General features: G+C 34.4%; 4 protein-coding genes across 5 annotated transcripts; 1 reads left to right on the top strand and 3 right to left on the bottom strand.

Moving 5' to 3' along the window:
• The first annotated feature begins 5,930 nt into the window (after positions 1 to 5,930).
• On the top strand, positions 5,931 to 8,510 carry LOC108998480. Its single transcript, XM_018975033.2, has 6 exons — positions 5,931 to 6,425; positions 7,103 to 7,199; positions 7,528 to 7,703; positions 7,823 to 7,898; positions 7,990 to 8,050; positions 8,292 to 8,510. Exons 1-5 carry the CDS (start codon positions 6,300 to 6,302, stop codon positions 8,004 to 8,006), a joined length of 492 nt encoding a protein of 163 aa, XP_018830578.1. The 5' UTR covers positions 5,931 to 6,299; the 3' UTR covers positions 8,007 to 8,050; positions 8,292 to 8,510.
• A 62-nt stretch (positions 8,511 to 8,572) lies between these two features.
• Positions 8,573 to 10,940, bottom strand: LOC108998478 (D-inositol 3-phosphate glycosyltransferase). 2 transcript variants are annotated; one of them, XM_018975030.2, is made up of 2 exons: positions 10,635 to 10,940; positions 8,573 to 10,397 (listed from the first exon to the last, which is right to left on the bottom strand). In XM_018975030.2, exon 2 carries the CDS (start codon positions 10,372 to 10,374, stop codon positions 9,037 to 9,039), a length of 1,338 nt encoding a protein of 445 aa, XP_018830575.1. In that variant the 5' UTR covers positions 10,375 to 10,397; positions 10,635 to 10,940; the 3' UTR covers positions 8,573 to 9,036. The 2 variants fall into 2 exon arrangements, with proteins under 2 accessions (XP_018830575.1, XP_018830574.1); XM_018975029.2 differs by lacking the exon at positions 10,635 to 10,940 and having other exon boundaries at positions 8,573 to 10,624.
• Positions 10,941 to 10,977: 37 nt separating this feature from the next.
• Positions 10,978 to 12,168, bottom strand: LOC108998479. Its single transcript, XM_035685140.1, has one exon. It carries the CDS (start codon positions 11,887 to 11,889, stop codon positions 11,278 to 11,280), a length of 612 nt encoding a protein of 203 aa, XP_035541033.1. The 5' UTR covers positions 11,890 to 12,168; the 3' UTR covers positions 10,978 to 11,277.
• A 369-nt stretch (positions 12,169 to 12,537) lies between these two features.
• LOC108998455 (universal stress protein PHOS32-like) lies at positions 12,538 to 14,532 on the bottom strand. The gene is made up of 5 exons (XM_018975005.2): positions 14,432 to 14,532; positions 14,072 to 14,260; positions 13,838 to 13,947; positions 13,544 to 13,662; positions 12,538 to 12,871 (listed from the first exon to the last, which is right to left on the bottom strand). The coding sequence occupies exons 1-5, from the start codon at positions 14,442 to 14,444 to the stop codon at positions 12,781 to 12,783; spliced, it is 522 nt and encodes a 173-aa protein (XP_018830550.2). The 5' UTR covers positions 14,445 to 14,532; the 3' UTR covers positions 12,538 to 12,780.
• Between the last annotated feature and the right edge of the window lie 139 nt (positions 14,533 to 14,671).

Genomic DNA, 14,671 nt, shown 5'->3' with positions numbered 1-14,671 from the left:
CTCTACAGTTATTATGTAATTACGAAGAAAACAAAAAAGCAATAGCAATTCTAAAGTGCAAAACGTAATTTCTCCATTAATTATAATTTATATAAAAATGATATCTATAGTCACAGAGTATAGAAATATATATATTTTTAAAAAAATAAATATTAAATACACATAAAAAATTAATTTTTTAATAATAAATTTTATACATTTTTAAAAGAAGTATAAAGTGATTGCACAATTTAAAACTATATTTAAAGTTACTCTACAGTTATTATGTAATTACGAAGGTACAAACTGCTAGCAGAGATGAAAAAACGAGGCCGAAAGAAAAAGACGATCGAGCTAAAAGATTGTGACCAGATTGATGGTTACAACATGAGCACTTTCGTCAAGGATGATGTGAACCATATATATATATATATATATATATATATATATATATATATATATATATTGCGCGTGATCAGTGTGTGGGTCATGACCAAGAACGAATATCATGTTGTGTAGATCTGTAATAAGACCCTACCTACCAGTTATTATCTCAATGCGGATTAAATATTTACTGTATTCTTAGACGTCTGTTAATCTACACGATTTAAAACATCTCAAACCACGCAAGAGTAACCCAATAATTATTGAACCTTCATGATTAATTGGGAGTTAAAGAGAAATAAAGTTGTCATCAAAATACAAAGAGATTTTGGTTTTCTATCTGCAAATAGATCATCCAGCATTGATATAGATGTCATTTTTTATGTGTTTAATGTAATTAATATTACAATTAATATATATATATATATTTTCCTATTGCACATATATGGCAACCAGAAGTCAATCCCTTGAGGACTTAATTGGCAGCATATATAATTTATTCTATATTTTTGAAATTAAAAATAAAAAACAATAACATACCACTTTACCATCGAGCTCAAAATTAATATATTTAATTTTATATTAATTAATTAAAAAAATTATAAAAATAAATTCACAAATTAACATAAAATGTTGAATCTATTTTAAGATAAAAAAAACTTGAATCTAAACAAGATACAAATCAAACCTCTTTGCTTACAATTAAAATTAATAAAAAAAATAACATTTGTAAATTGCCGTGAGAAAAAAAAGAGTTGGCGATTATGTTTTGACATTTAAAATATTCGTAAGAGCACTCCTAATGCTTTCTTGATCATATCTTTTAAAATACGTTATCAAAATTTATTTTTTCTATTTTATATATTGACTTTTACAACATACCATACATAAGTTTATCTATTTTTTTCATATAATTTAAATATTATATTTTTTAATCTTTTTTATTCATTTCAAATATTTTATCTAATTACCAATGATATCCTAATATCTTAAAATATTTACAATATCTATTTATATATAATGTCATATAATTATGTATTATTTTAAATTAATCCAAATTTATAAGTTAAACCAAAATATAAATTAATTCAAAAAATAAAAAGATGAGATTATATAATGAAAATATCTTCAAAGTATATTATGAGAATATCCGTTCTCGATAATTGTTATTTTATTAAATAAGTGATATGTAAGACTCAATTTTATTAAATATCACTTATAAAAAAAATATATTAAATATCACCACAAATAATTGATATCCACATTATTATAAATATCAAAATTTCAACAGTACTTGCCTAGAGCATATTTTAACACTTACGACTTCCTCTAAGTTTTTCTAGATATATGAGAATTTAATAAAACAAGTTTACGAGTATGAACAGCTTCCTCCAAATGTAGAGGCTTCTATGTAATAAAATGTAATTTTTTTTTAAATAGAAGATCAACTTTAAGAGTATTTCTTTATATTTTAAAAAAAAATTACATTATAAAACATCCATTAGTGCTCTTATTATTGAGTCTATTGAGGCCCAATGATGTAGTTGATTTGACATAAAACATATCCTTTTTGTGGGCTATATACGGCCAAAGCGACAGCCACAAAGCCACTATTAAACAGGTAATTATATTAGAGCATTCCAGCATTATGAATGGTTCATGTAAAATATTTTTTTTTTTATAAAATATAAAAAAATTGATAAAAAATCCTTCAAATAGATTTTATATTTCGATCTTTACTTTATATTTTGTCATAGTAATCTTATAGATGTAGAGAATATTGTTCACAATTTTAAATTATTTAAAATTTTTTTTTTCTTCTTTGCAAATTTATTGATAGCTAGTTAGAAGAAATTAAAATAAATAAAAAATATTCAAAAAATAATATTCAAATAATATAAAGAAAAAATAAATAAAGTAATGTATAATCTATTATAAAAATTAATATATAAAATAAAAATAAATAAATTTTGATATATTTTAAACGATAGGATAAATGAATCATTCATAATATGAATGCTCAAACTATCCAGACAGTATTTGCTATCGCCGGGCGTTTATAGTCCTAATTAGCGGCCTCTTTTTTCCTTGCTCTACAGGCAGTTTTGACTTCATGAACTTTATCATCTCTCGATGTTGCATCAAATAATTGAGAAAATATCTGTTTTCTTTACTCATTTTTCAATCAATTGATGTCATATCAAGAATGATAAAAAAAGGATGATTAGAAAATGATAAATACCATTTTTCTAAACTTATGTTCTCATTTAAATGTGGTTGTTCCATACAATTGATCAGAACATCTAATTAAGATGGTATAATCTGCAGCAATGTTGGAAACTGATTCATGCGGACATGCAGTTTACTCAAGTTTGCTCAAAAATATTTGAAGGCCATAAATTATAAGAATATGATGATCAGTTGTATCTCCATTTTTTTTCTTTATGTCGGTATTACTTATAAATATGTATAGTTTGATAATTTGATGCTCACGACCTTGTGAATGATTTGTAAATAAAATATCAATGTTGGCTACCAAACGAGCCTCTTTAGAGTTTTAATTGAAATGTTATTATCTTTCAAGGGTGAAAGGCTTGAACTATATAGTTTTAGCTATCTGATCATAAAATTTTTGGCAATAGCACAAAAATTCAATTTCTAAAGGAATGATGAAAAAATATATATAATAACTCATCCAAAGTGAAAATCTTGTTCTTGAGAAACTGATGATATTAAACAACATGGGTAGTGTGATACTCCATATGATAAGAATAAAGATAAGTGGTATATGAGATTATTGACTAATTCTTTTGAAGTATACACCATATGATTTGAACCATTTATTGGAACGTTACAAGACTCCTTAGTTCAATAATATGATTTGTCACACTTTTAATTCAAAATAATGATATACATACTATCTTTTCTATACAATTATATTTTAAATTAAGGATATTTTTATAAAATAATATTATTTAATTTATAAAAATATTTATCATTTAAAATAAAATTATATAAAAAAGTGTGAAAAAGGTTCCTTTAAATGTTCAAGAGATTCTAAAGATAAATAACTTATTTTATGTTAGATAAAAGCACACCTATATATCTAGCTAGGCTGGCATATAAATATTCTTTGTCGTTTTTGTGCTTTCACCTACCGGTGGTACTTAGCGTTTTAACACAATTTTTAGAATTTACCCATAGCACTTCAGATTTCAAATACTTTCTTTTCTTTTGTATTCAAGAGTGTAATTAATCAGTGGTACAAGCAGAAAGTAGGGAAAAAAAATAATAATAATCTGACGAGACATATCATATTGATAACTACACATCATGAATCATGATTCCATGCATGAACTGAACGGTATCTCATAAAGGATGTGAACCATATCATGAGTCTGAAATCGTGTGGTGGGTGACCCTAAAGGACAAAAATTAGGTTTGAAATCACAAGAAAAACAAATCGAGTAGAAGTGACCAGAGCGAAGGTGGGACAGTTTGCAGCGATATTATATATAATCTTTTTCGGCTTGAGCTGGTTAGCTTCAATGTTCAAACCAACCACTTGCTCAGCTAGCCTTCCAAGTTCAATACATGATAACATTAGTAATGATAAATACTGGGTTAAAGTGTGTAAATTTCGAATATTTTATTTAAAAAAATATAAAATTTATTATTAAAAAATAATTTTTTCATGTCGATTTTAAATTTATCTATTTTGTTTTTTAAAAATATACAGAATTTGCATAAAAATATTTCTCATATAATATTTGTACTAACTGAGCCACATTATTGGCCAACGATCATATCAAGCAAACTGCATCGTATAGTACGAGTTGCAAGAAGATACTCATCCGGATTAGTAATGGGAATAGGATGGTTCTAATCACATATGATTAGTCGATAGTGATATTCCACTGTATTTGCAGGATCTGTTCAATGAGTATATGTTTGAATATGCCGTTGAAAAAGAACACAAGTAGGTAGATTAGATTGAGTGATATTTAACAACACTTCGAACTTAGAATTTTTATTTTGATGCTATATATGTGAAATTACTTATTATCTCAAAAATTTAGGAGAGATAAATTTAATCATTATATCTGTCTTTAACACTGTACGTATGTATGATATATATATATATATATATGACAGATCTTGACATATAATCGGATTCTAATGATAGATATTACTCAATAATATAGTAGTACCAGTGATTGCCACAAGGAATGAAGTCATTACTGATCTACTAGAAGTAAAAGAATCAAAGACGTGAGTTGGGTACGTATTCAACTAAAATATAGCAGTTTGCAGTATCAGAACTGAACAAATCGGCCTGCACCAGAAAAAAAATTCCTATTTTTAATATAGAAATCGAAAAACTATATAATACCAAGAACGGAAAAAAGGGTACTGATTAATACTGCAATTAGTTTCCGGACATTTTAATCTAGATCCCTTTGATGTGGATGTAAAACGATCGATCGATGAACCTTATCAGAAACATCCATGCATGATGAAGCTAAAGCAACCCAGATCAGACGGCTATCATAAATCGAAGCCAACTTTTCTTGGTTTTGGTAGCATCATCCATCCTTCAAGTTGGAGACATCCAATCGTACTACACGCATGTACAAACCATTCAGAATGGAGCTCAAATACGAAACGTCGTCATTGATTGCAGGCCTGCATCCACATATTACTGCTCCCTGATCACCTGCAATGACATATTCCTCCCTCGCTTCAATCTAGCTATACACTATGCCGGAAGTAAGTCATGTGTAGAAATGATGGTTATATATATAAATTGCGCAAATGCATGGCTTCGTATTCCTTGCGATCCCTTCCGAATTCGGACATTAACCACATGAATGGCGGACGCGCGCGATCCACCTTGATCTAAACATCTTCACTGAATAATCTCCTCTTGAAGGAATGATTTGATACTTCTTCTAGTTTGTTCATGCAGGGTCTGTTCTAATACACGTACGTACAATATGTTTCTAATTCCTTTCTCATGGATTGACGTGTAATTTTGTAAATGGCATATATGTAAGACTTGCTAGAACCAGAAGGCTGACATATACAGGATACATGGTCGCTAGACCAGAAATCCTAGTATCTCTACTTTGATATTTGAGAATAGAGACAACCATTTGGACAGTGGCCACACAATGATGTTATATCGGAATAACTTTGAGTGGAAAACAACCTTATCTTGTTATCTTCTGGTGGGATCAGAAATATTGAGATCTCTTTCACTTTCTAACTCTCTCAAAGTCTTGGGACCGATATCCGAGAAAATCACTCCAAGAGAGGCTCATTGGCTAGGAGAAGAAAATGGGGTCGGATAGAGGTTTTGTGTGAAGAGGGGGGAGGAGATTGACATGAAGTTCTGTGATTCTTAGAGAGCGAAGGACAGACGTCGCAATCATCCGCTGGGGACACATGGCGAATGATTCTAAGCCCACTTGGGTTTAGGAATGGACCCCACGTGGAACTTATCCATGATTTTTTCTAGGAATTGAAAAAGATGATGATATGATATTATATGCAGAGAACAGAAAGTGAATGGGAGTGTTTTAGGATAATCCAATGGAAATTTCCAAATCTTTGATAAAATGGGGTAGTGTGAAAACCAGTAAAATATTGTAAGAGGACGCCGCCTTTCTCTTCTTTTTGTTTTCGGGGGGTCACGACTCACGAGGGCACATGGGCGGCATGGCCAGTGCCGTCTTCCATTGGAGTGTCACTATAAATCTGCCATTTTGTGAAGCAATTTAAGTTCATCTCCCATACTGTGATCTTTCACGAGCAGTACTGTTTCCACTGAGATTTCTTTTCCTGCAAATCTTAGCTTTTTCTTTCTTCTGGCTCTTCCAGCTTCTTGGTTTGATTATCTTGTTTTTGGAGGTTTGAGTTGAAAACGAAAGATAATGGAGAATAAGAAGCAGGGGTGTTCACCAGCTTCATCGATCACTGCTGATCTTTTTGGTGCCAAGGAGTCGTCACCAACATCGTCTGCAGGAACTTTTGCGTCTATTTTTCCGCCTCCATCTGCGGTATAATCTTACTGTTTTCAATCTTGAGAAATGATATATTTACCGTGCCGTCGCACCCTCCTTTAAAAAAATTGAACGAAAAATGAAATTTACGTAAAAGAAATTAATTTTGTAATGATAGATTTCATTCTTTACAAAAATCGCGTCCGGCACTAACACAACTCTATCTAGCATTACTCTTTTTCTCTTCTTGTTCTTTTTTTTTTTTGTTTTATATTGAAAATTCTATCATGTTGCTGTAATTGATGAACTTAATATGATAGTAATGAAAACAAAATCAGGGAAAATGTTCTTTTTGGTCAGATTTAGAAATTCCTTTTCAGGATTCAGGTGATGCTTGTGGTCTTTAAGAGTGTATAGAATGGTGATAGGCCTAATGTAGTTTGTTATGCACATGAAAATTATGTAGACATCCATTTGATCAAGGCCAAGCATCCTTGCTTTATTCATTTTCATTCTTTCGCTTTCTACTATACTTTCAGTTTGTTTTAAAATTCACGAGATGATCCAAGTTAAGCATATAATGGAAAAAACTTGTTTTCTCCAGCCAGTGTCAATTGGAATGGAGACGTTGAGTATGCAATTCCAGTGTTTTCCTCACTGGAAGAACATATCAAATCTGCCATATGGGGTTCACGTGCGCCTATATCTGAACTACTCATTTTTTGTAATTTCAGCTGATTGGGAAGAACTCCTCGAGTACTGACCTAATAGGATCTTGGCAAAAACAACATTCCGAAAATCAAACATGGAACATGAAACAAGGAACTCCAGGTTCATGATAAAGCCCCATCCAATTTCCTTTTATGTTACACTGTACCTCTCTCTCTCTCTCTCTCTCTCTCTCTCTTGTAGTGAGCTAGAAATTTTCACTTCATATTCATTATCTATATTGTCATTAATTTATTTGCTCACCATTTCTGGTAACCTATATCCAGAAGAGCTAAATTGTTAGAACCTGTGTTTGCTAAGAACCAATAAGAATGCCTTCTCATATTTTGTGAACTTCTATTTCTATTTCTACTTCCACTCATACTTCTTATTACCTTAGTTTAAAAATATATGCTTGGAAATATTGCCTCAAAATTCGCATTTTTCTCAGACTATACAGCTATCGGTAGCGGTGGTGCACACTGTAGCATAGCCAACAAGGACAGGAGTTCAATTTTCCAAGAAGAAAGAGTGGAACCATGCCATCTAAGTTCATCTCTTTACTACGGTGGGCAAGACATCTATTCTCAGTCCCCGAGTACCCAATCCTCTGGATCATACCCTCTTGTGAGTCTTGACTAGTTGACAATTGATAAACATCTGCTGCTACCATATGGTCGGTCAGCTTGATTAATTGATGACTGAGATGTAAACCTAATATTGTTCATATCTTTGTAATGAGTTAGTTCAAACAAAATGTGGGAGAAGATGAACCGAATGGAAACAACTCAAACAGTGCATCTCGAGGAAATTGGTGGCAAGGTATTGATGTTGTAATTGAAAGATTCTATCGTAGATCATATATATGGTTTTCAACCATACTAACATAACTGTTTTTATTTTATTTTATTAGGTTCACTTTATTATTAGGACCTTGAGTTCCTAGGCATAACAGTTCTCCATCTGTTCTCAAGGTATGTACATAACACACTATTGATCTCAGTTTTTGTATCAATTTGAGCTAACTGACTTATTGCAGTCACTTCTATCTCAAAAAATCTTCAACTATGACACCTTTTTGTGCATGTTTGCATTAATCTTTCATGTTGATGCTTTCCAAATCCTTCTCTATTATTTCTCACACCTAATTTTGACCCCTGCTTCATTTTGTGTCTTTCAACTTAACGATTTGTAATTTCTCTGTTCTGTATGCAGGAATTCATATATCCTTGATATGAAGTATGGCAGCTCATCTGCAATATAAATAAGTACCCAAAATAGCTTCAGCAGCCAATGTAGTTAAACAATCTTGATATGCTATTTTTAAGCCTGTATTTGTGATAATAGATGGAGAAAAGGCCTTGAATTGTTATGCAGATGTCAACATAAATGCTCCAAGGTTCAATAATGGATTTTTTTTGCCTAGTTCCCCCACTTTTTGCTTTCATCGCATATTGGAAACCAAACAATAAGGATAGTTTGAAAATTAGAAACAGATAATTCACGCATGATAAAAATGATAAAAAAAAAATCCTCATAATTATCTCAGTTAACTGGTCTGGTCGTTTACTATCAAATTGAGCAAACATAAATACAATTTTCCAATTCAGGAATCTGACAGACGCAGCCTATTACTGCACCCAAAAAAACAAAAAACAAAAAATAATGCATCCAGCAAAAATCCTTGCATTTTCTAGGTGTTTGTGGGCATATGATAATACTCACCAGTAGCTTTTTGCTGGCTAGATTAACTTGATGAGGTTACAGTTTCACACAAGTAGCTCCCATGAATATGAACCCAATTATTGGAGGTCCAATGTCTTTATAATGTAGCCGCCCTTCCTCCTCCTCAAGTTTCCTCGGATGGAATGCTGCAAATAAAGCTTGATAACGCTTGCTTGCACTTGGTCTTATTGTTGCTTCACTAAGCCCTTCCGAGATGAAGGTTCATGTCACCATTTTAATTGGAAGTAGACTGGTATTGACAATAATTGTCACTGTCCTTCCCATTCCCATCAGTTGATATGCAGAGGAATAGCCTCTCATACGAGGCAGCCATCTTGGTGGCAGTGAAAAACTCCAAACCTCTCTGCAGAGCAGCCTGGCCTTTCTTCTCCAGAACTCCTCTGCCATCAAGCCAAGCTTGGTACAGGGCCCGTTTTAATGAAGTTCGCGTTGGCGAAAATGCATAGCCCATTTCTGTGCCAACGATCACAGACCCTGTAATGCTGGCCAGCCTCGTAGCCATCACTGGCTTAGCAGAAAGCATTGCTTCCAACAGAGTATGATCCAACCCCTGTGCTCTAAGAGTTGGGTTTACAAAAATATCAATAGCATTATAAAACTTCGCTAGTTTAGCTTGTTCTAGAGGCCCCAGAACCAATACATTTGCCCCAAGATCTCTGTATCTAACACCCCAAGGACCATCCCCAGCAATCAGAACAACACTGGTTTCCCGGAATGTAACGTTTTCCTTGAACATTTCCTTCAGAGTTTCAAACATTAACGGATGTCCTTTGTCCTTTACCAATCTCCCAGCCAATCCCAGAACCAATAACTTCGAAGCTGGAATGCCAAACTTTTGCTTAAATTCCTTTCCCTTGGCAACATCAGGCTTGAAAATCTCCTCATCTACACCATTGAGAATAATATGAACTCGTTCTTCTGGGATCATGTAGACTCTTTTCAAGACATCTCCAGCATGATCGCTTGTAGCAACATGGTGGGCATAACTTGTGAAGAACTTCACCTCTTCAACAACCTTCATAGCTCTTTCAGTTAACGCATGTGCCTGCGGTTCTTCAGAAGGTCGTGAAAGTTCTTGAATGATGTCAGAATGAATGGTTTCATATGCAATACCATGCCATGTAACGGCTAACTTAGTCAGATATCGCGATCTTGTATGCCTGAGTCCAACACTTTCAGTGTGGATCACATCAAATGGCCTTCCAGTTGTGTTTTGGGTTTGAAATTGCTTCCAAACTGATGCTTGATCAAGATAACCTGCAGTGGTTGGCTTTGAGAGGTGAAAATATAAATTGCTTACTGGATATCTTGGGAAGGAGTTTGAGGAAGAACTGGTGAAGATGTGAATCTCATGGCCTCTTTTGGCAAGAGCAAGGTGGAGGGTCAAGGCGTGCCGTTCAAGCCCCCCAGCATGAGATGGATCAGGCCATTTCTTGATAAAGAGTGCAATCTTAAGGAGTTTGGGAGTTGGCTCTGAGGAAAAGGTAAGTTGATTCCATGCAGAAGGGAATCTAAGGATGTCAATCGGTTGATTCTGCATTTGCTCCCTCATTTGGTAATGGGAATAGCATTGCCCTGAGCAGTGACACCAATAAAAGACTGAGATAAATGAGAAAGCACAGAGGATGAAGATGGTGTTGCAGAGAAAACGGAAACTCCAAATACTATTAAAAGCCATGGAAGTGAGCAAAATGTGAGACAAGAAGGCGATTCTAGCAAGTTTTTCCTGAGAGACAACTGCAAAATTATTGCAAAGGGAATTCAGATTTGTATATAAAAAATAGACCTAGGAGCAAAATAGCAATAGCTTACTTATGGAAGTGGTATTCTTGAGAATTCCAGCGGATAAGCTGCACTAACTTTCATAATCATATTTTTTTCCTCTTTTTCGGATCCAAGAGGCAACTGCACATGGTTTCTTCCTGTATAAACAAAGCAGACCCTAGAAGAAAGACTTCTAGCAATTGACTTTGTTTATGGAAGATGAACTTAATGTATAAACAACTATTTCCCCCGTCTGCCCCCATTTTTCTTATCTCCTTTAGAACATGACAAGAAAACAAAATTTGAAGCCACTGTCACTGCCAACTCCCAACAATAACAGTAATTAAACCCAAAACCAACAATTTTATACTGCAGAGTCAGCCATGTCATGCACCTAAATAACATTGATTCAGCATAAACATAATCAAATAAACAAAATCAGAATCATTTGGTAATTCCAACCCTCTGAACTATAAAAACAATTACAGATAAAAATAATTAATAACTAACACTTTTTTAGGTGTTGAAGCGACGTCATTAGCCCATCTGAAGTCGTGACCTTCAACATTTCTTAAAAAAATCACTTGTCGGTAGTTGTCACGAAGTGAAGACCTTGCATTATTATCTTTTATATACAAATTATTTCTATTTATCATAAGCATACAGACTTGGATTAATCTGAAAGCCCCTGCTAGCGAGTAAAGGCATAAAGCACAAGAAAAACATAAATGAAAAGTGCCGAAGGGACCAGAATCACCAGAGGCCCAATCGCAGCGAGAGTATACAGACTCCCACAAGCCAATACCCCCAGCTTGATCTGAACCAAATCCACCAGCGCCATCATCAAGAACCCGCACCCGAAAACAGACCCGATGGCGGATACGAGTATCCCAAGCCGCAACGTGGCCATGTTAAGGTGCCCCATGGTGACGATAAGCGCCTCGCCGCCGCCAAGGATCCTGGGTTTCCGAATTTTGATGGCTTGCTTGAGGGCCAGGGCGATAAGGCTGGAGAAGAGGAAGGAGCTGAAGGAGTACACGTGGTAAGCCACGAGGTCTTCGGCGATGTCGGACCCGGCAGCGCAAGATTCGTCGGAGCCGACGAGCGTGGCGGCGAGAGTGCTGGTGGGGTACCACGCGAGGCCGAGGAAGAGCGCCAAGGTGAAAAGCGAATTGGCGTTGACGATGCCGTCTAGAGCCATAATGTGAATGGTCGTCGTGTTTATTTTACGGCGTGACTGTTGACGCGTCGGAGATTGTTGGCCGAGCGGTGGAAGCGAAAGCGGAGGAGGATTCGGAGACATGTTTTTTGCTCTGGTTTAGGCTGTGCGTTTCTTTACAAGAGAATTGGTTTTGGTTTTGGTTTTGGTTTTGGTTCTGTTGGGAACAGTTGATCAGGAGTGGCGTTAAAGTTAGAACCTTAGGAATCGAAATGTGTCTTCTCCGGAAAGCAAAGAGTCGAAGAGGGATAAATCGGCTTGAGTGCACTACTTCGTTTAGCTTCTAAATGGGGATGATCTACTCTCATGCGCTATCCATTGGGCTAAAAAGCACAAAAATCAGGCTGCAATCATGGGCTCTGCTTGACTGACCATCTTCCTCACGAACGTGATAGATTAAAACCAGTTTTACAATTTAAATGTTATATTTAATTTTAACTAATAATCTAATTACTATTCCCAAACTATTTCAATTAATCTATCTCTTTTCACCTCGGGCCCTTAATTCTCTCGATGGATCAAACATTTCTCTTACATTGATTACGGATTAATCTCCCCGCTTCTTTCTCATAAATACCATATATCACTGATTAATCTTTAGCATCTTCTGTTACTGATTCAATCTGCATTGTCATTAATCTTTGATGCGCCCAACACATAACCAAATTCTCTTTTCAGTAGTTCTTACATTATGGTTTACAAGTAACGAAACTGGCCAAAACACGAAGCGAAAGTCAGAGACATGAATCGTTCCAAAGCCATTTAACCATGAATAATAACGTCTGGTACAAGGGTCAGAAAGCAGGCATAAAAACATTGAAAACCCAGAAATTTCACATCTCTAAGTTCAGGTACTGTTCGTTCAACCACCCTTTATTAAGATGAGCTTGTCCCCTGAACAGGCAAAGGCTATCAGAGACAGAGCACCATTATTTCAACTAAAATACCCCCTCAGCAAACTTCATGTACGTCAAATCAAAGGCCTTGAGCACTTGAATCCTTCACGACGGTCACAGGGCAAGTCGCATTGCCTACAACATGGCTGGTCACACTACCCAGGAGTACCCTGCATTCAGGCAATTGAATTATCAAAACTAGAGTATTGACGATACAAACTAGTTGTTCAATCCATTCAACTGTCACTGAAGGTTTTATTTTCTTTTCTTTTCTTTTTTTAACTCTGCAGACTTTTGGTTTGATGCAAACTTCCAAGTGTATTGGTATTGGTTTCATCAAAACTTTAGTCAAATATAAAATATGATGAATTTCATCAAAAGAAAGCTATATTGGATTAGCCAAATAGATAAATATGAAACTTTGAGCTACAGTAAATATATAGATTTCTTCAAATTTAAAAAGCTACTGTTCACTAATCAAATCTATTTTTTATTTATTTTTAATCTCTAATGATCCTTTTTATTCACGTTTAATCTCTAACTATCTTATAATAATAATGTAATAATCAAATTAAATTATTACTTAACATATGATTAATATAATTATAAAATATGAAAATAAAATAAAATATTATTATTAAAACAATAATATTATATTATTATTTTGATGAATTCAATAGTTAATTCAACGTAGAGTTATGAATAAAGAAGTTTTAGATATATAAAAAATATGTACTTTTTATCAAAATTTAAAGATAAATTTGATAAATCCAATACTAATGCTCTCAAATAAAAGATCTTCATAATTTCGGAAAAAAAAAAAAGGAAAAAGATATGAATACCTCTGGATGCTGCCAAGGCCTCTGCTGCCCATGACCAGACAGTCAAGCTTTAGATCTTCAACAGCTTCACAGAGTTTGTCTCTTGCATCGCCCCAGTAAAGCTTTGCGACCACCGACACCTATATAACATACCAATAAATTAAGGGATCTTGAGGGCGGAAAAGAAATATATACTCTATAATATTTATTGATGCGTATGCATATCTCTCATTATAACTCTAAAGTCAAGAGGATCTAGATCAACAGAAAGACAATACAAACACCTACTTACTGTCACGAAATCAAAAGGGTTACCTGTTTTTGCCTAGAAACAGTGTCCAGCAAGCCCAAAACTTCAGGATCATGGTCTATCTCGTACTTCTGGATCACCTGATGCTCACGAAACTCCACCAATGGAATCAGAGCTACATCCAAGATCCACGAAACTCGGATCAACACATCACAATCACCATCTCAAAACTATAAACAAAAAGAAAATTGCAAACTCTCTCCGAGTTAGATTAGCCTAAAAGTAAAAACTGCACTTACGTGAACCGGAGGCGGACCAAAGGAGATTGCGAGACTCGTCGCCTAGAGAGTGCTTGACGAGGATGACATAGAGGGTGTCACCCTTGTCGAGCAGATTATCAATGGCCCATTTCAGAGCAAGTTTGCTTCCCTTCGAGAAGTCCAAGGCCACCCCAATATTCCGATCTTTCGCCATGTTCTCTCTTCCTTCTTTGGGGTTCAGTCAAACAGGAATAGCACGAGAATTAATATTAGAGAAATACTTTAGATTAAATAATCTCATAAATTAAAATAATTTTATAATTTTATTATAAAATAAATTAAACAAATCACGTAAAATCACATCAATATATAAAAATAAAATTTATGATTATAACAGACCTCTTAATATCATCTTCAAGTTTGAGAAAATGGCACAAATGTTGTGTAGATGAAACTAGAACAAAATGGTATCGCGCTGATCGTTGAACAGTAGTTGGGCCAGCTTTCAACAGCCCCGTGACTGCTTTGCAATATATCACATGTATTGTTAAATTAATCCAATCCTTTTTCCATGCATATGGCACGTTCATCCATGTTAATCTGTCCTTTTATTTATTGATAACTTAAATGGAAAGAAAA

This window comes from Juglans regia, chromosome 14 (genome assembly GCF_001411555.2).
Source record: "Juglans regia cultivar Chandler chromosome 14, Walnut 2.0, whole genome shotgun sequence".
NCBI lineage: Eukaryota > Viridiplantae > Streptophyta > Magnoliopsida > Fagales > Juglandaceae > Juglans > Juglans regia.
Note: the sequence above shows the minus strand (reverse complement) of the source record. Positions and strands in the feature narration are given on the sequence as shown.